At 37.0% G+C, this 20,508-nt stretch overlaps 1 protein-coding gene across 23 annotated transcripts in view; it reads right to left on the bottom strand.

The window, feature by feature from the left end:
• Window positions 1-20,508, bottom strand: part of LIMCH1 (LIM and calponin homology domains 1) — a 377,436-nt gene that overhangs the window by 36,968 nt on the left and 319,960 nt on the right. For all 23 annotated transcript variants that reach the window (XM_019640788.1, XM_019640792.1, XM_019640787.1 and 20 more), the window contains 2 exons: window positions 19,465-19,683; window positions 762-852 (listed from right to left, as the gene is read on the bottom strand). In XM_019640788.1, the coding sequence (XP_019496333.1) occupies window positions 762-852; window positions 19,465-19,683 (310 nt within the window). The remainder of the gene's footprint in view (window positions 1-761; window positions 853-19,464; window positions 19,684-20,508) is intronic.

Below are 20,508 nucleotides of genomic sequence, written 5' to 3'. Positions count from 1 at the left end.
TGGGTGAAAAAGTCACCACTTGAATGGGCATATCAAAATGAGAGGTACAATCTAGTTTGAAAAGGCATATGCTAAAATTTTTAGTAAGTAAGGAAATTTAATTTCTTTTAAAATGCCATTTAAAAATAATTTGGTATGAAAAGAGGGTGAGAGGTTTTTACGCTTATCAAAAGAAGAACTATGTTAAAAGTATTAGGAAACATTACTTTAGGGAACACGGGGGTCTCTATTCATGCTCACTGTCCATATTTGTGGCATTACTTTATTCTTTCAAACGATTCACCAGCTTATCATTTCAGTGTCTATTTTTATGATACATTTTTATCTTATCTATTGCTGTTGCTGTGTTAAAATATGGCCCTCAGTTTTTAGCATTATTTATTTGGGGAAATATAATCTGCTCTATGATAATGGAGATACACTTTCAAAAAAAACCAAAACCCAACAAAACAAAACAGGTGGCAAAAAATCATGGGCTCCTGTTTTTACAGCAATATAAATCGTATGGTCAAAATTTCCACGAGAATAAATGTGATGCTCTCATTCTATAACAGCATTTTATCTTCCTGGAATTAATATGTAAATAACAACCCCAAAAGATATTCACTTAAAAAAAAATTCCCCGAGAAGCCTCTAGATGGCAGTCCAACCACACCTGTTATAGAGCCTGACTCCCTTTCTATGGCTCAGTAGCAGAAATTCTTGACTCTATTTCCATTATGTCATGATTTACCTTAAAACGAGTCTGTTAGGAAACAAACCTGATGAGGCAAGTTCTGTATTCCCTTTTTCTGGTTTTTCACCATCATTCTCATCTTCTTGACTGTTTGGTGCAGTTTCCTCAGTGGTTGCCTGAAAAAAAGATTTTTTTCCCCCTTGAATAAATTATCCCTTTGAAAGCTCTAAAAGGTAAAAGATTTCTTTGTTTCTCTTTTTCAAACAGGACAACAAGGTGAGCTGCCTTATATGAATTCACTCTTTTCTATTTCTTAGGCAGCTTTATGGTGAAGGGCAGGACTTGGTGGAAGGAGACATTCTGTGAAGGAGAACAGAGGTGCTGCAGCAGCACCGCATAATGAAGGCACACACACCCCCACTACCTAACTCCCCGCCTTCTCAGGCTGACTCAGATGCATATCCCCATTTTTTCCTTCCTTTTACCACCGAAGTTTCAAAATCATAGTTACAACCCACTTACTCCCAAGTGCCTTTAAGGTTGACTTAGAATCATATCACCAGTGGGGGTAGAAAATTTTAAGGTTAGAATTAACCTCTCAGTAGCTTGTCTTCAGCATAGATGCCTGTGGTTCTTAGGTTCTTAGCATTAAGCAATTTATTCTTGATATTCTCTTCCTTCCTGGGATCTCAACAACTCTATTACCCAAGTTCTCATTCATTCTTCCTCTCCCTTCCCCTCTCTTCTCTTACTGGTTCTTACTGCTTTTCTTTTCATAAAAATATGGGCCATTCCTAAAAACTTCAACTATTTTCCTCCACCTGTGCTGAGCTGCCCTCCAATGTATCAATTATTCACATGGGTTCGCCAGTAAGTTCTCTCTTCATTTATGACTTACGCTTTCATCTCTAGCCCTGAGAGTCCATCAACGCTTCAATTCTGCTGAGCTGACCATCGTTACCAAGGCAACGGCTCACACTTAACATGCTAAAAGTTACCGTCAAACAAGCCCCTCCTCCAAATCTTATACTTTCTGTTTATGGCATTAGTTTTCCTCATCACACAAATTAAACTTTGAAGTGTTTCTTGACTCATACCTCACAAGTGTCCATTATTTGCCAAGTCCTGTCAAGGTTCTAACACAACAGTTTTCATATCCATCTTTCTTTCTGTTTCTACAGCTAGGGACCAGTTTCACCTTTACTTCTTGTTTTTCCACTAAGGAGTTTCTCTGCGTTGGATCTTACTGTCTCGTCTACTTGGCACATCACCGTGATGTTCACCTCTTTCAGTAGTGCTTCAGTTTATCAGTTTATGTTTGTATTTTTCTCTCTCAGTAGTACCTCAATTGTATCAGTTTTATGCTTGATGGAATTCATAATATTAAAAGAATTTGGAACAACCTAAATGTCTACCAATTAAGGAATGGTTGAATGAATTATAGTGTCCATAAAAGGAAATATTATGCAGTAATAAAAAAGATATTGAACAATAGTTAATGGATATTTGGAAGTATTTATTATTGATTCTTAAGTTAAAAAATGTAAACTGTACATACAATATAATACCTATATATAAGATTTTATATATGCTATATGAATGCAAAAATGTTCCTGTTAATAGATATATAAAATGTATATAAGAAGAAATTAAGGAAATACATTAAAATGTTAATAGTGATTATTGTTAATGTGCTTAAATTTTGGATGACTTTCTCTTCTTTTTAAATATATTTAATGTATTCCAAAATATTCTACAATGGCTATGTCTTGCTTCTGTAATCAAGAAACAAAATCAGTGTAATTTTACATGATCTTTAGTTGGGAGCCAACTGATTCCAAAGTGCATTCCAAAATTCTCCCACTGATGTTATAGCATTTGCTTGATAAAAATAAATGAAAGGTTGAATTAAATTCTTACTAGACTATACCCCAACAACCAAAGAGAAGAAATTAATGACTACTGTGTTTGTTAGCAGTAATGTCTTATTATAAAGGGATAAAATTGAATTTTTAAAAGTGTGTATGAAATATTTTATAAACTCTAAAGGTTTTAAGATAAAGACTAAAATTGGTTTCAGAAAAGGCAGTATTAAATACTTTATAAAATATACCCATGGATTCTCAAAAAGCTATGGATTTATCGATCTCTCATAAGTATATACATTTTACCCATAAATCAAATTTGCCTTTCAAGTATCCAAAATGAAAGCCCTTTAAAGTTAAGGCATTGGTGGAAATGGTCATTGCATTCTTTAAAAAAATAAAACTTTATTAAAGGAAGGAAGAATGGTTCAACATAGGCAAATCAATAAATGTGATATCCCATATTAATAGAAGGATAAAAATCTTTTGATCATCTCAATAGATGGAGAAAAGGCATTTGACAAAATTCAACATCCTTTCATGTAAAAACTCTCAACAAATTAGGTATAGAAGAATGTACTTTAAAATAATAAAGGCCATATTTGACAAGCTCACAACTAATATCATACTTAATAGTGAAAATCTGGTGGCTTTTCTTCTCAGATCAGGAACACTTTTATTCGACATAATACTGGAAGTCCTAGCCAGATCAATCAGGCACTTTTATTCGACATAATACTGGAAGTCCTCGCCAGATCAATTAGGCAAGAAAAAGAAATAAAAGGCATCTAAATTGGAAAGGAAGAAGTAAAATTGGTTCTGTTTGCAGATGACATGATCTTATATACAGAAAATCATAAGGTCTCCACCAAAAAAACGGTCGAAATAAATGAATTCAGTAAAGTTGCAGGATATAAAATCAATACATGACTATCTGAAAAGGAAATTAAGAAAACAATGTCATAATAGTATCAAAAAGAACAAAATGCTCAGAAATAAATTTAAACAGGGAGATAAAAGAGCTGTACACTGAAACCTACAAAACACTGATGAAAGAAATTGAAGAAGACACAAATAAATACAAAGATATTTTGTGTTCATGGATTGGAAGAATTAATAGTTAAAATGTCCAAATTACCCAAAGCAATCTATAAATTCAATGCAACCCATTCAAAATTCCAAAGGCATTTTTCACAGAAATAAAAGAACCCCCAAATTCATATGGAACCCCAAAAGACCCCAAAGAGCTAAAGCAAGCTTGAGCAAGAAGAACAAAACTGGAGGCATCAAACTTCCAGATTTCAAATGAAATTACCAAGTTATAGTGATCAAAACAGTATGGTACTGGCATAAAAAAGACACATAGATGAGTGGAAAAGAATAGGGAGCCCAGAATGAACCCACACTTTTATGGTTACCTATTTTTGACAAAGACACCAAGAATACAAAATGGTAAAGAATAGTCTCTTCAATAAATGGTGTTGGTAAAATTGAATATCTATATGCAAAAGAACAAAATTAGACTCATAACATGCACAAAAATCAATGTCTAAACGGAGTAAAGACTTAAATAGAAGACCTGAAAGTATAAAACTCCCTGAAGAAGACAAAGGAAAGATCCTTAGATGGTCTTAGCAATTATTTTTGTATTTGACACCAAAAGCACAGGCAAAAAAAGCAAAAATAAACAAATGGGACTACATCAATTAACATCAAAGGCATGAAAAGCAAGGCTCTAAAACCAAGACCACTCTACCCAGCAAGGATGTCATTTAAAATTGAAGGAGAGATAAAGAGCTTCCCAGACAAAAAAACAAATGGGACCACATCAAACTAAAAAGTCATGTAAAACAATTAACAAAAGAAAAAGGCAATCTACAGAATAGGAGAGAATGTTTCTAAAGCCTATATCTGATAAGGGGTTAATATCCAAAAAATATGAGGAATTTTTAAAACTCAATAGCAAAATATAAAATAAAATAAAAAAAAAGAAATAATCCAATGTAAAAAATGGGCAAGACCTGAATAGACATTTTTGCAAAGAAGAAATGCAAATGGCTAAACGTATATGAAAAGATGCTCAACATCACTAATAATCAGGGAATTCAAAACCACAATGAAACATCACCTCACACCTGTCAGGAATGGCTATTATCACACACACACACACACACACACACACACACACACACACACACTGGAATATTATTAGGCCTTACAAAAGAAGGAAATTTGCCATTTTGACAACATGGATGAAGCTGAAATGCATTATGCTAAGTGAAATAAACCAAGAACAGAAAGACAAATATTGCATGATCTCAGTTACATGTGGAATCTAAAAAATGAAAAATGCCAAACTCAGGGTAACAGAGATTAGAATGGTAGTAACAGAGTGCAAACACTGGTTAGACAGAGTTCAAAACACTGTTATAAGAATGCTTGAGGGACTTAGTGAGAACTTCAACAAAGAGATAGTAAGCATAAAGGACACAGAAACCATAAAAAAGAACCAGTCAGATATAAAGAATATGATAACTAAAATGAAGAATACACTAGAACAGTGGTTCTCAACCTTCCTAATGCTGTGACCCCTTAATACAGTTCCTCATGTTGTGGTGACCCCCAACCATAAAATTATTTTCGTTGCTACTCTATAACTGTAATTTTGCTACTGTTATGAATCGTAATGTAAATAGCTTTTTGTTTTCTGATGGTCTTAGGCGACCCCTGTGAAAGGGTTGTTAGACCCCAAAGGGGTCGCGACCAACAGGTTGAGAACTGCTGCACTAGAAGGAATCAACATCAGATTAGATGAAGCAGAGGATTAAATCAGCAATTTGGAATACAAGGTAGCAGAAAACACCCAATTGGAACAACAAAAACAAAAAAAGAATAAAAAGAGAACCCCCCCTGAAGATCGTTTCAGGCATCTCTGGGACACCAAGTGTAACAACATTTACATCATAGGAGCCCCAGAAGAAGAAGAGAGGAAACAAGGGATTGAGAACCTATTTGAAGAAACAATGACTGAAAACTTCCCTAACTTGACAAAGGAAATAGACATAGAAAGCCAGGAAATACAGAGAGTCCCAAACAAGATGAATTCAAAGAAGCCCACACCAAGGCACATCATAATTAAATGGCAAAGGTTAAAGCAAAGAGAAAAGCCTAAAAGTAGCAAGAAAAAGACAACTGGTTACCTTCAAGGGGGGGTAAAAACCAAAAACAATAACAACAACAACAACAAAAACAGCTGATAGTTCCATCAGCTGTTTTCTCAAAGGAAACTTTGTAGGCTAGTAGGGAGTGGCACGAAATATTCAAAGTCATGAAAAGCAAGGATCTAAAACCAAGATTACTCTACCCAGCAAGGATATCATTTAAAATTGAAGAAGAGATAAAGAGCTTCCCAGACAAAAATAAAAAAAATAAAAAAATAAATGAAAAGAATTCATTACCACCAAGCCAGTATTGCAAGAAATGTTAAAGGAGCTTCTTTAATAAGAAGTAGGGGGAAAACAAACAAAGATAAAAAATATGAATAATAAAATGGCAATAATTATGTACCTATCAATAATCACTTTAAATGTAAGTGGATTAAATGCTCCAATCAAAAGACATAGGGTAGCTGAATGAATAAAAAAACAAGACCCATACATATGTTGTCTACAAGAGAGCCATCTCAGATAGAAAGGCACGCTTAGACTGAAAATAAAAGGAAGGAAAAACATATTTCATGAAAATTAAAATGAAAAAAGCTGGCGTAGCAATACCTACATTGGACAAAATAGATTTTAAAACAAAGACTATAATAAGAGACAAAGAAAGACATTACATAATGATAAATGGATCAATCCAACAAGAGGATATAACCTTAGTAAACATCTATACACCCAACATAGGAGCACCCAAATATATAAAACAAATATTGACCAACATAAAGGGAAAGATGGACAGTAATAAAATCATTCTAGGGGACTTTAACACCCCATTGACCCCAACAGACAGATCTTCTAGACAGAAAATCAACAAGGAAACAGCGGCCTTAAATGACACACTAGACCAGATGGATTTAATTGATATTTTAAGACCATTTCACCCCAAAGCAGCAGAATGTACATTCTTTTCAAGTGCACGTGAAACATTTTCCAAGACAGGCCACACGTTAGGCCACAAAACAAGTCTCAATAAATTCAAGAACACTGAAATCACATGAAGCGTCCTCTCTGACCATAATGGTATGAAACTAGAAATCAATTACAAAAAAAAAAACCCAACCCTAGAAACACACAAACACATGGAGGCTAAACAGCATGCTTCTAAACAATGAATGGGTTAACAATCATATCAATGAAGAAATCAAAAGATAACTTGAGATGAATGAAAATGAAGACACAATGACCCCAAAAATCTATGGGACACATCAATAGCAGTCCTAAGAGGGAAATTCATAGAAATTCAGGCCTACCTCAAGAAAGAAGAAAAATCTCAAATAAACAATCTAACTTTACACTTGAAGGAACTTGAAAAAGAAGAGCAAACAAAGCCCAAAGTGAATAGAAGGAAGGAAATAATAAAGGTCAGAGCGGAAATAAATGAAATAGAGTCTAAAAAAACAACACAAAAGATCAATGAAACCAAGAGCTGGTTCTTTGAAAAAAACAAACAAAACTGATAAACCTTTAAAGAGTCTTATCAAGAAAAAAAGAGAGAAGACCCAAATAAATAAAATCACAAATGAAAGAGAAGAAATGACAATGGACACCACAGAAATACAAAAACCATAAGAAAATACTATGAGTAATCATACAACAAGTTGGACAATCTGGAAGAAATGGATAAATTCTTAGAAGCATATAATCTTCCAAGGCTGAATCAAGAAGGAACAGAAAATCTGAACCTATTGATTACTAATAATAAAACAGAATGAGTAATCAAAGATCTCCCAACACACAAAAGTTCTGTACTAGTCTTCACAGGTGAATTTTACCAAACATTCAAAGAATTAACACTTATTCTTTTCAAACTAGGATGAAAGGCTTACAAGCTCATTATTTGAGGTCATCATTACCCTAATTCCAAAACCAGAAAGACATTACAAAAAAGAAAACTATAGGCTGATATCCCTGATGAACATAGATGCAAAAATCCTTAACAAAACATTTGCAAGCTGAATTCAGCAATACATCAAAATGAGCATATACCATGATCAAGTGGGATTATTCTTGGGGTGCAAGGTTGGTTTAATATCCACAAATCAACTAGAGTGATACACCACATAAACAAAATGAAAGATAAAAATCATATGATCATATCAATAGATGCAGAAAAAAGCATATGACAAAATCCAGCACTGATTTATGATAAAAACTCCAGAACAAAATGGGAATAAAGGGAACATATCTCAACAAAACAAAGCCCATATATGACAAACCCACAGCTAACATCATATTCAATGGGGAAAAGCTAAAATCGGTCTCCTTAAGTTCAGGGACAAGACAAGGATGTCCACTTTCACCACTTTTATTCAACATAGTATTGGAAGTCCTGGCCACATCCTCAGACAAGAAAAAGAAATAAAAGACATCCAAATTGGAAAGGAATAAGTAAAATTGTCATTATTTGCAGATGACATGATACTGTATATAGAGAACCCTAATGAATCCACCAAAAAACTGTTAGAACTGATGAATGAATTCAGTAGCAAGATACAAAACATTCAGAAATTGGTTGCATTTTTATATACCAACAGCAAACTATCAGAAAGAGAAATTGAGAAAACAATCCCATTTACAACTGCATCAAAAAAATTAAAATACCTAGGAATAAGTTTAACCAAGAAGGTAAAAGACCTGCACTTGGAAATTATAAAGCACTAAAGAAAGAAATCGAAGATACAAATAAGTGGAAACACGTACCATGCTCATGGATAGAAGGAATTAATATAGTTAAAATGTCTACACTACGCAAAACAATATATAGATTCAACGCAATACCTATCAAAATACCAATGGCATTTTTCACAGAACTAGAATAAATAATCCTAAAATTTACATGGAACCATAAAAGACCTTGTATAGCCATGACAATCTTGTGAAAGAAGAACAAAGCTGGAGGTATCATGCTACCTGATATGAAACTATACTACAAGACCATAGCAATCAAAACAGCAGGATATTGGCATACAAACAGACACACAGGTCAATGGAACAGAATAGAGAGCCCCCCAAATAAATCCACTATATGGTCATTTAATCTATGACAAAGGAGGCAAGAATTTACACTGGGGTAAAGGCAGTCTATTCAATAAATGGTGCTGGGAAAACTGGACATACACATGCAAAAAAAAAAAATGAAACTGGATCACCTTCATACTCCATATACAGGAAACGCAAGATGGATTAAAGACTTAAATGTAAGACCCCAAGCCATAAAACTAGAAGAAAACATAGGAAGTAAACTCTCTGACATTGCTGTTAGTAATATTTTAACTGATATGTCTCCTCAGGCAAGGGAAACAAAAGAAAAAATAAGCAAATGGGATTACATCAAACTGAAAAGTTTTTTCACAGCAAAGAAAACCAACAAAATGAAAAGATATCCTACTGAATGGGAGAAGATATTTGTAAATGATATATCTGATAAAGGGTTAATATCCAAAATTTATTAAAAAAAACTCATACAATTCAACACCAAAAAAACAAACAACCCAATTAAAAAATGGGCAGAAGACCTCAAGAGACATTTCTCTGAAGAGGACATACAGATGGTCAATAAACATATAAAAAGGTGTTCAACTTCACTAATCATCAGAGAAATGCAAATTAAAACCACAGCGAGATACCACCTCACACCTGTTAGAACGGCCATCAGTAAATCAACATCAACAAGAGTTGGTAAGGATATGGAGGAAAGGGGACCCTTGTGGGATTGCAAATTGGTGCAGCCACTATGGAAAACATTATGGCAGTTCCCCCAAAAAATTAAAAATAGAACTACCTTATGACCCAGCAATTCCACTCCTGGGTATTTAACCAAAGAAATCCAAAACACTAATTTGAAAAGAAATATGCAACCCTATTTTCACTGCAATGCTATTTTCAATAGTCAAGATATGGAAGAAATGAAAATGCCCATCAATAAACGACTGGATACAGAAATTGTGGTATGTAAGAATATATACACATACACACACAATGAAATATTACTCAGCCATAAAAATGAAATCTTACCATTTGTAACAACATGGATGGACCTAGAGGATATTATGCTAAGTGAAATAAGTTAGACAGAGAGAGACAAATACCATATGATCTCACTTATATGTGGCATCTAAAGAACAAAATAAACAGAAATGGACTCACAGATACAGAGAACAAACTGATGGTTGCCAGATGAGAAGGGAGTTGGGGGCTGCGTGAAAGAGGTGAAGGGATTGAGAAGTATAAATTGGTAGTTACAAAATAGTCACGGGGATATAAAGTAAAGCATAGGGAATACAGTCAATAATATTGTAATAACTATGTACAGTGCCAGGTGGATACTATACTTAATAAAGGGATCACTTCATAAATTATACAAATGTCTAAATAGTATGCTGTACACCTAAAACTAATACAAAATAATATTGAATGTCGACTATAGTGGAAAAAATAAATACACACAAAAAACTTTAAGCAACATGCTTCTCAAGCTTCTAGAAGATTTTACAATAGCATCTAGTGGCAAAAAGATTTTTTTTTCTTTTGGAGGATGGGGTAGTTTTGAAATCCTTATAATTAGATAAGCATTTTCTAATGATGGATACACATGTATCAATTCTGGAAGAACATAATATTAACTGAAAATGCCCTTTTAAAACCCTAGGCAGGAAATAAGCATTACATTTATATTATTTAATGGATTTTGTAAATTTGTAATATATCAACAAGCCTGAATTGAATCGTTTTAAGAGATTTAATGAGTGGAAATTGTTAAATAAACTGAAGTCCCTTTTATTATATTTGTTATATATCTATGTTGTCTGTGTGTGTTTACATTATTATATTAACGACTGCTATGATAGTAGCATTTGAAGATCAAGCAACCAGGCTAGCATCACAAAAGAAAAAGCTGGGTTTTATAATCTAAAATGCTCCACACACGTAGAGACAAATATAATATATGACAGTATTTTTTGTTTTATGGTATCAATGTATAAAATACTGTCACCAATATTGATTTTTAGGTTTCCCCTCCCCCCAAATGGATTAGATTATAGGAAACTAAGGTTAGGAAAGAAATTTGCAGTTAAACATTGATGAATGATGCTCTTGAGAACACTGGTGTTTTCAATTACTACAAATAAAATAACTACAAAAACCGTCAAAGCCTCCCCAGCCCCAAAATAAATAAAGAATTGGACATATTTTATTAAACCGCAGATGTGATCAATTTTAAGGTGTATTATTTTAGGTACTACTAAGAAAGTAAATACACTGTTAAGTATGACACAGTATTGATTATAAGATATATCCTGATATAGAGATGCTCAAATGTGGAAAGTGTGTCACTTGGAATCAATGAAATAAGACAATTCATCAAGTCCTTTAGACATAATTTATAATGCAAAGGAGACAAAATCCTCAAGCACTACTTCACTGAGAATTATTTTAGTAGCACACCAGGTTCCAGTAATATTTTACTTATGTGTGACTAATGGAGAACTTCCACTTTCAAGAATTTTCACATTTCTTAATGCATTTCTATATGGCTTAACACTCAGATACTGAGCTCCCAGATGGCCCAATTTATCTTCCCTTAAAATGACTCTTTAAAGGCTACATATGGTACTATGGTTACTGAAGCCACAATCAGCATTTACTGCATGGACTGTGTGTCAGTACTGTTGGGGTACGTGACGTGGATTATCTTACTTAATCCTCAGAGCAAGCTGATAAAATATGTGCCAATATGATTCCCTTTACACAAGTGAGGAAACTGAGGCCTAGGAGGCTAAGTGACTTACCCAGGGTCACACTGCTAGCCAGTAGGGGAGGTGGCAACCCTGCCCTGTGTTGGTACCTCAGTGCTCCATCATCTGGGCTGGGAGTCACATCCACCACCAAGCTGTCCCCAGGGATTTAAAGGTTTCCATCAGTAAGAAGCAATCTAAAACCTGAAAGTCCTACTTTTATTGCTGAAATGATTCAAACAAGCTGCCTTTTCCATTCCATACTTTCTTATCCATTCTGCCTCACCCTTTCCATTCTATCCGTCATTCATTTATTCTGTACTCTCTGATGAAAACTCTAGTATTTCTCACGAGGGCAGGAGGCAATTTAGCTAACTAAGCTCCACTTTCAAGGGCGGCTTGAAACCAGACTGCACCCAGCCATCACTCCATCTCAGGGCTTTCCATCTAGGGTGAGGCAAGCGCCCAGTACAGTATCTAGCATGTTATATGCATTATTTATGAAATTTATACTCTCAAGCTTAGTTTAAATGCATGCTACTCATCAAAATGGGGTGATTACTAGCAAAATATTCAGGATAAATGAAGAGAAAAAGTAAGCTACAATACAATTTGAATAACACGAGCCCATTAAAAAATATTTTATGAAAAAGAGGAGAAGGATATACCATCAAAGAAAAAAAATCTTAGTATTCCCGCTGCCTTTGAGCCTGCGCAGTGCTTGCTCATGACGTCGCCACCGGTTGAGTGTTGTGGGGGTTGGGGGTGAAGGGGTGGAGTGTTGTCAGGCTGCAGCGCCAGAGCATGCGCTTGCGCATAACTGGGGCTGTCTGCCCTCTGCCTGCAGGCCCTTTTAACCGCAAGTGACAGGGTGGCACCGTGCTGCTTAGGGTGGGTTTCCGGGGGAGGGAGATTTGTGGGGGGGGAAAAAACCTTGGCATTAATTTCTGAGTGTCTGAAATAATAGGTAGTTTATATTTTCTTTATAATTTATCTGTATTCTGCAATATCTATAGACTATATGTAATCAAGGGAAATCTCTGGATACTCCATCCTGAAAGCCTGTGACTTTTGATCTCACATCATTATTTCAAAGGCAATGAGTTCAAAATTGGCAGTTTTAACCAGTCCTAACAGACTCAGATTTGCCTGAAACAAACCTTCCTTGCTGGGAAATTCACTCTCTGACCCATACTTTCCTTTGGTTACAGCTAAATAGAGGAGGGGCCTTCCCTTCTCCAATCGGTAACAGTCTCAAGAATGAAAACAAATAAAAACAGATCCCTGGACACAAATGAATGAGAGCACAGAAAGGTTACAGGGGCCTAAGCCAGGAGTTGGCTTCCCCTGACTGAGAACAGGATCCAAACTGGCTCTGATGCTAGACTTAGCCCTGAGGCCACGGGTGGGAGTTGGCAGTTTCCTGGCTTGAAAGGGATGTGGTCTAGCCACAAAATCTACCTGGCATCTGGCTGCTCATTTTAACAAGACTCTTATTGGTGTACTGGCCCGGAGAGTGACACTGGAGAATGAATTGGAAATCCGAAGCAGGAGATCAAGAAGCATCCTGAGACCTCGGGTGTGGGTGGTCCCGTTTCTAGAAATTGGACTGATCATTTAACTTCTAAGGGTTGGAAGATGTGATGTCCAAGGTCCTCTCCTGAGCTACCATTCTATGACTCTGAGTGATTTCCTGGCTCCAGTCTTGAATGACTTATCTGGACACGAGCCTGGAAAAATCAGTCTACTTATGTCTTGGCCCAGGTATCACATATGCCATGCATGTGTTTCCCCTTTTACTTTTATACCTCCAAATATTGTTCATATCTATTTTCACTGGACGAAAGAGGATCTAGATGAAGAATCAGCCTCTCCATTCCTTAAACTTTTTATTTTTGCCTTAAACTTTTCAAACCAACAATGTGAGGCTCTGATCCAAGTAAGACGAGCTAGGTTTAATTTTTCATTGTCCTTGTAGTATACTTCTTGAAGTCTATAAATGCTTCTGTACCTAAAGATCTTTAATGACTTTTACAGAGCATTAAATCTAATACTCTTCAATTACTTCTAGATGGAGAAAAACTGTTTCTACAGAAATGTCTCTTGACATTTGATGTCTAGAAGGAATTTGCAGTGGGTCTCAGCTGTAATGAAAACAGCACCTACTCCAATGCCTTCACACTGCTCCAGCGCAAAATGAAATGTTTCAATAAAGATCTGCCTGTCTGTTTTCCTGGATCAGAAAACATTAGGAAAGTACTGAATTTTCAGGAGAAAGGCCTAGAGCTTTATCAAGGCGGAAAAAACAGACCTACCTTGTTACTTAGTTTGAGAAAAGCAGATGAAATAGTTTAGGTATCTAATAGTAGCTGAGTTTCTCTGTTGGTCAATGAGGGAGAATTGCCAAAAGCCTGGTGGGAACGTGTCAGACGGCACGGAGGGCACGTGCGACACCATTTGGGATGAGTTGGCAAGAGAAAGCTGATCAGTGGTCATGGAATGGAGTGAGGAGAGGTCAACAGGTGGGTGTCTTGGGGATCTAGGTGGCAGAGGGAAGCCAAATTGGGGAAAAGTGAACAATCAGAGATGCAAAAAGAGCGGCAGGAAGAATTGTGTGAGCACGTGCACGGGCAATTGTCTTCTGGAGAAAGCTGCTCACACCTGCATGTTTCCTAGAGAATTACAACTGGAACTGACAAGCTGAGTTGGAAGATGACAAGTAATTCATCTCATTTGTATGAAATTCACATCTGTTCAAGATGGTAATTTTGACAATCTTTCCTTAACCCAAAAAACTTGACACGTATCACCTTTTCAGGCTTCTGAAAAATATACTGTAACTTTCTCTCATTTGTTGTATGAAAATATTAAAAATAACTTAAGGGCACCTCTATGAGTTGCCTTAGTATCATGCTAAGTGCTCTATGTACACAAATTCTCTCAATAATCTCTAAATGCATATACTATTACTGTTCTTATTTTAAATATAAACTGAGGCTCAGACAGTTTAACTTGCTTAGGTGGGGCTTGATCTTTGGCCTAGTCCATGGAGTACTTTAGGTATTTTAAGAAAGGGTAAAAGAAGAGAAAAGAAGAGATTTAAATACAAATATAACTTACAGTGGTTCAAGAACACACTGAAATAGCTTCGAGGGAGACACAAAACATCTTTCTGTAGGTCACTAAACAGGATAAATGAGTCCTCAGATTAGAAGACCTTCCAAAGTCTCTACCAATCCTGGATTCTAGGGGTCTGTATTTTTTCTATGATAAGATTTTCTTATAGAAGCCAATATTTTAAAATGCAAAAAAAAAAAGTGTTAGGTTTCAACTGGGAAATATGTCAGGGATAACTGGGAGGGGACAGGGGAAACCTGTCCCTCTGCTTGGAGTGTACATCATCTAGTCACCCTCATCACCTCCTGGAGTCTTCTGGTGGGCTCCTCACCACTGCCCATGCCTTCGTTTCTGCTATGCCCAACACGTGGAATATAGAAATATGAGAATATTCCCAACATTGGGAATACCAACTTCCCGCTTCCATTTCAAATGTAGATCCCACACTTAAGGTCACGTTTCAAAATCCACATCCCACACAAGACCCTCCTGACTAACCTCAACCTATAATGATCTTACCTAGTCTCTGCAATCTTACATCCCTCTAGTCTTCTGACCCCATTACCTAGCACTTAATTAAATACAACTCTATTCTACTTGCTTTATGCAAATTGCTTTCCCAGCAAGTTTATGAGTTTCTTTTTCTATTTAAAAAATGGGGCAGAGTCGGTCCTGAATTCATGCTTATCTGTTAGCAGGCAAACATTGGCAAGGTAACTGCCATCACAATTTCATTACTTAGAGATGATTCACTGGAGGATGATCTAGGGTGCTGGTATCCATAGATACAGTCAGAGTATTAAAAAAAGAAATTAAAAGCAAGCCTAACTTAATTTAGGATCTATTTCTAAAGTAACAGAACCATGGTCCCAAGAGTTTCCAATGAGAAAGAGGAGGCAGACGGAAACTGAGGGGATGACATCGTGTCGCACAAAAGTGGTTGTGTTGGCACAAAAGGCTGACACGCCAACCTCCTCCTGTCCCCCACCGGAGTCATGTGGCCACCCTTCTCTGCTGCTCTGCCTCACAGTTTGAATTCATTGCCCTGCCTACTGCTGCTGTGCCCTTTGAACAGTTCCAGCTCGCCCTGGAGGAACTGTGACATTTTAGTGGTGGGCGAGGCTACTCCTCTGTAAAAAAGTGTATCTGTTGGGAATGCAGTTTTTGGAAGAAAGACACTATTTAAAAAGAAGAACACTATTTCTTTGACAGCCCCATAGAATGGGGCGAATGAATTAGAAACAGCAAATCAGATCCAAGTTGCTATCAAGCCCTGGGAGGCTCTGCAGTGGGGCCCTCGATTTTATGCCGGTCATTATACTTTGCCATCACCAATTAGTTCCACAGTTTCAGTAGGAATATGCGGGCTGTAACACTGTCAAGAAATGCTTTTCTTGGAATATGGAGAAGGAAGTATAATGAGGAGCAGGTTTATCGGAGAAGAGACTCTTGGGATAACACATTGTGAATGGAAAACTCTTGGTGTCGTAAGTTGTAAGCAAGTATGAAGAGTGTTTCAGTAATGAGCCAACATTTCATGTAATACAGCGAACAACTTGGCTTACAGTCTAACAGACATAGTATACAGGTAGTCATGTACCCAGAAAACAAGGTGAGAGCCATAGAGAATTCAAGAGCCTGAAGTACTAGAGACAGGGTAAATGAATGACCTATTCAGAACCACTAGGGTTTATTAAACTAGAAATTACTCCAAACTAGGCAGCTTTTCTAAAAAGAAGATACATACAGGAAGAGACTTGCAGGCTTTTCCATGAGTTTGGAGCTGCATCTTGAGTCTGCCCAGGATCAGGCTGATTTCTGGGAAGAAAGTTCACAAGGCACCTTTTCGTTTGGGTTTTCCCTGTTATACGGTATAAACAAATAATCCTCTTGCTTTCAGATCACCTAATTTTGTTTCTCTTAAGGTCTGATACTTCAGGGGATATGTAATCAATGTGAAACCTTTCACATCTTCTGTTTGCGTTTAGGGAGCTTGGCAGTATTACTAAAGTGGAAAATGCTGGGCATTAAAAGAGAATATTTTCCTTTTATTTTGCTCACTGTAAAAATAAGGAAATTAGTAATTATTGAGAATGAGCATATTTTTAAGGGCACGCTTACTTACGGCTCTAAAAACAAACAAGACCCCCCTTTTCTTCTGTTTTTGGAGCCCTGTACTTAATGCCACAGGTCTCCATATAGGATGGGTCCAGCTTTTTTTCCCCTCAAAGTGTTAACCACTTAGAACAAAAGTGATTAAATAGTTGGTTTATGGACTTTAGGCTTTATATCAACTGGTCTCTTCACTTACTCCTTTAACTTCTGTCAGGAATAAAATCTATTCAGCCAAGGGCAGGGTGTTCTCTAAACTCAAATAACGAAATGGTCAGAAGGCAGACCTGCTGAGAGGTAGACAGTATCTGCCTGATAGCAGAGCCCTTAGGATTTGTTCTTATAAGTAACCTGTTGGGCCTGAGTAAGCCCTGTATACCTCTGTTATGTGGCAAGTGTCGTGGGACAAGGGTGGCACTCACACTGCTGCTCTTCCAAAGTATAGTGAGAAAGAGCTGTGCTCAACAGTGCGTACAAACAGCCTGTGACCTGACAGAGTAACCACACTGAGGATTGGAAAGGTGTTTATGAAGGGAACTTAGTACATGCTCTTCATTAAGCGTGACAAGAGAAATAAGAACAGAATTACTAACTGTCCTAGAAAAGCACTTCCACCATTGAAATGTCTAATTAATTTTGGGAACTTCTAATTTAAATTTAAGAGCATAAGTTAATGTTGTTGACTCTCTGGGAAAGTTTCCATGCTACTAGCAAAACTCCATATCCCATCTCATGATAATGTGTCAGAACTCTTCAGGGATGGGGACATTTATGCAAGCAAAAAGAGAAATGAAATTCCTGGTTGAGAGACTCAGCATTTGCCTGGATCAAAAACTTTGCTCCTGGAGACCAGAAAACATGTTACCATGCTGAAGAAATTATTTTTGGTCTATTCCAATCTGAATTTCTTCCATAGGGCTTGAATACTGTGGGAAAGAATTACATCCTCTCAACTCCTCTGAGAAAACATATTTTATTTTTTAAAAGACAAATCCCACAGATAAGAGGAAGAATATCCAGTCTGCTGGGTGGGTTTAGCTAGCTGGGTCATCTTTCTCGGTCCTAGAGCTGGGAGACAAGTTTTCCAAATGTTTCTAGGTGCTGAGGGAAAATGCTGACAGTTTTCCTCATCCTATATAATTCTAACTCAAATGCCATAAATTAAAACTCCAGATATCAGCCTCTGGTGAGAACAAATGGGGTTGAAAAGAGCCTAGCTTGCATCCCGAAAGCTGGGCTGCATCTGTGGTAGTAAAAGTTTGGGTTTGATCAGCAAAACCAGCATGAGATTATCTGGTGTGAGATCTAAGAATGTGTAATCTTTCCTATGATATTTTATCCTCCACAGCGGCAAATATAATGTTCTTTTGAGTTTTCTTTTCTGCTGTTCTTGAATTATCCTACATTTTTCAGCTTGGCCATTCAATAGTGCTTCCAATTGCTTTGAATTTAGGGGTTTAAGCTAATAAAATTTTTAGTTTGATTTTTAATGAGTTTTTTTTTTAACTAATAAAAAAGAAACCCTTGCCGGCTGAGTGACGTGATGGTTAAGAACTGGCTTGGGACACCAGAGGGCCCTGGTTCGGATCCCACATATGAGGGCCAGTGACACTGCCCTCTACAGCTAATATGCTGAACAACAGCTCAGCCTGGAGCTGGGCTGCCATGAGTCGCCGGTGATGGCATAGGCTGCAGTCCCTGTGGCAGTGGGTTGCCATGGGCTACCGTGTGTAGCCAGCAGCCGCCGTGAGCAGCCATTCAGAAGCCGGTGACTGATCTGCCTCACCCGGGAAGAGCGCAATGATGGTGCCAACTTGGGCCAGTGAAGCAACGTCCTCCACAACTAGACTGAAGAACAAAAGGACAGCAACTTGTCTGTTCCCCTTCCCCCAATTCCCCAGCACTGTTCCCATCCCCCCAATTCCCCAATTAAAAAAAAATCTTTAAAAAAAAAAGATACCCTTTTATACATATTGTCAAGGGTGGAAAGCATCCTGGTTCTGATGACACTAGTTATTTTCAAATTGTATTAACAAGTCTGATGGGGTCCTGAACAAATGGAAAAAAAGATATTTTAGAAACTTATTTACTTTTCTATAACATTAGACATCAATAATGTGAAGACAAGAAAATGTTTTTCTTATTCCCACTTTATATTACATGTTATATTATAGCCACTATTAGGATTGAATTGTGTCCTTCCCCTCCCCCCAAATTCATATGTTGAAGGCATAACCTCTAGTCCCTCAGAATGTGACCTTATTTGCAAACAGGATCGTTACAGATGTAATTCGTTAAGATGAGGTCATACTGAAGTGGAGTGGGTCCCTAATCCAGTATGAACTGGTGTCCTAATAAAAAGGGGAAATTGAAACATAGACAAGCACATAAGGAAAGTGCCATGTGAAGATGAAGGCAGAGATCAGGGTGACGCAGATGCATCAAGCGAAGGAACACCAGAGATGGCCAGCAACCATGAGAAGCTAGCGGAAGGCCTGGAACAAATTCTCCCTTACAGCCAACAAAGGAACCAACACTGTCAACATCTTGATTTTGGACTTCTGTGAGACAATTTCTGTGGTTTACGCCATTCAGTTTGTGGTACTTTGTTATGGCAGCCCTAGCAAACTAATACACCCACGTAGAAAGAAATGATCATTACCAAGACCGGCTCATTTTTAAAAGTAGATTCTTTCACAATGGAAGTATCCCAAAAAAGAACAACAATGTTTGGTTCTTACTGTCAGTTCCTGGGGAATAGAATTTGGCTTCTTGATGTTGATCTCAATGCTATTGTTGTCTTGTTTCAACTCCACTGGGGACCCATGCACTCTGGCCACACCTTCAAACATCTGAGATTTGGTTAATGAGGGGGCAAGTGTCACGGTGGGACACTCTCTTTCCTTCTCCTCCTCGTCACCGTGAGCCGTTTCTCCATTCATGCTGACTTTCCCATCGACCTAAAGAAACCGGAATGAACAGAAAATATGCTGTTCCCAAAGAAAGGCTGTAACCAAATAACATATTCAGAATTACCTTAAAATAGTATCCTTTAATAATCATAGTGCAACAAAGAATAAGTTTTCATATGCTTTGATTGGTTTTAGAAATTAGAGCTCATATAAATGCCATTGTTGAGGGTCTCCTTAACAGGTAGTTGGCCTTCTCAGGCCTCTTCACTTTAGATTACACTTCATGTTCACCTTACATAGGGTGTGCTTTCATTATAAAATATAGGAAATCAAGGAATCTTGCATATAAATACATGCCACCTACTTGAGTTCTCATAATTTTCATTTAAATTCTGACCCCTATTCCACAATTCTGAGGTTTTGTTTATCTGGTTAGTATATAAATTAGGTGGAACCACCTCAGATGAGGAAAATTTTACAAGTTATCTTGGGTGGGTAGGGGGCAATGGGTACTTTTTTTCACACTACCATGGAGGGCACAGAACCTGATGCTATTTCAGTAAATCTCTATTTCTAGTTAATTTTACAATCCCATTTTTTTCCAGAACAAAGGTCATGCGCATTAAAATATTTTTGTTTTGCATCCATGTCTAAGGAAGGCAGTGAGAGCAAGAAAGGAGGAGCTGAGAGTGTGGTTAGTCTGGCTTATGAAAGGCATCTAGAAATCTCTGTCTTTAAGTTTAAGGCACTGTATATATAGAATGGATATGAGAGGAGGCTTTGCAGTTAGATGCCTAAGATTGAGTCCTGGCTCTATTACTCAATAGCCATGTAATCTTCAATCTGAGTTTCCTCATCTGCAAAATTTATAAT

Source organism: Hipposideros armiger, unplaced genomic scaffold (assembly GCF_001890085.2).
Source record: "Hipposideros armiger isolate ML-2016 unplaced genomic scaffold, ASM189008v1 scaffold_53, whole genome shotgun sequence".
NCBI lineage: Eukaryota > Metazoa > Chordata > Mammalia > Chiroptera > Hipposideridae > Hipposideros > Hipposideros armiger.
The sequence above is the reverse complement of the archived record's forward strand: the minus strand, read 5'-3'. Positions and strand labels throughout refer to the sequence as shown.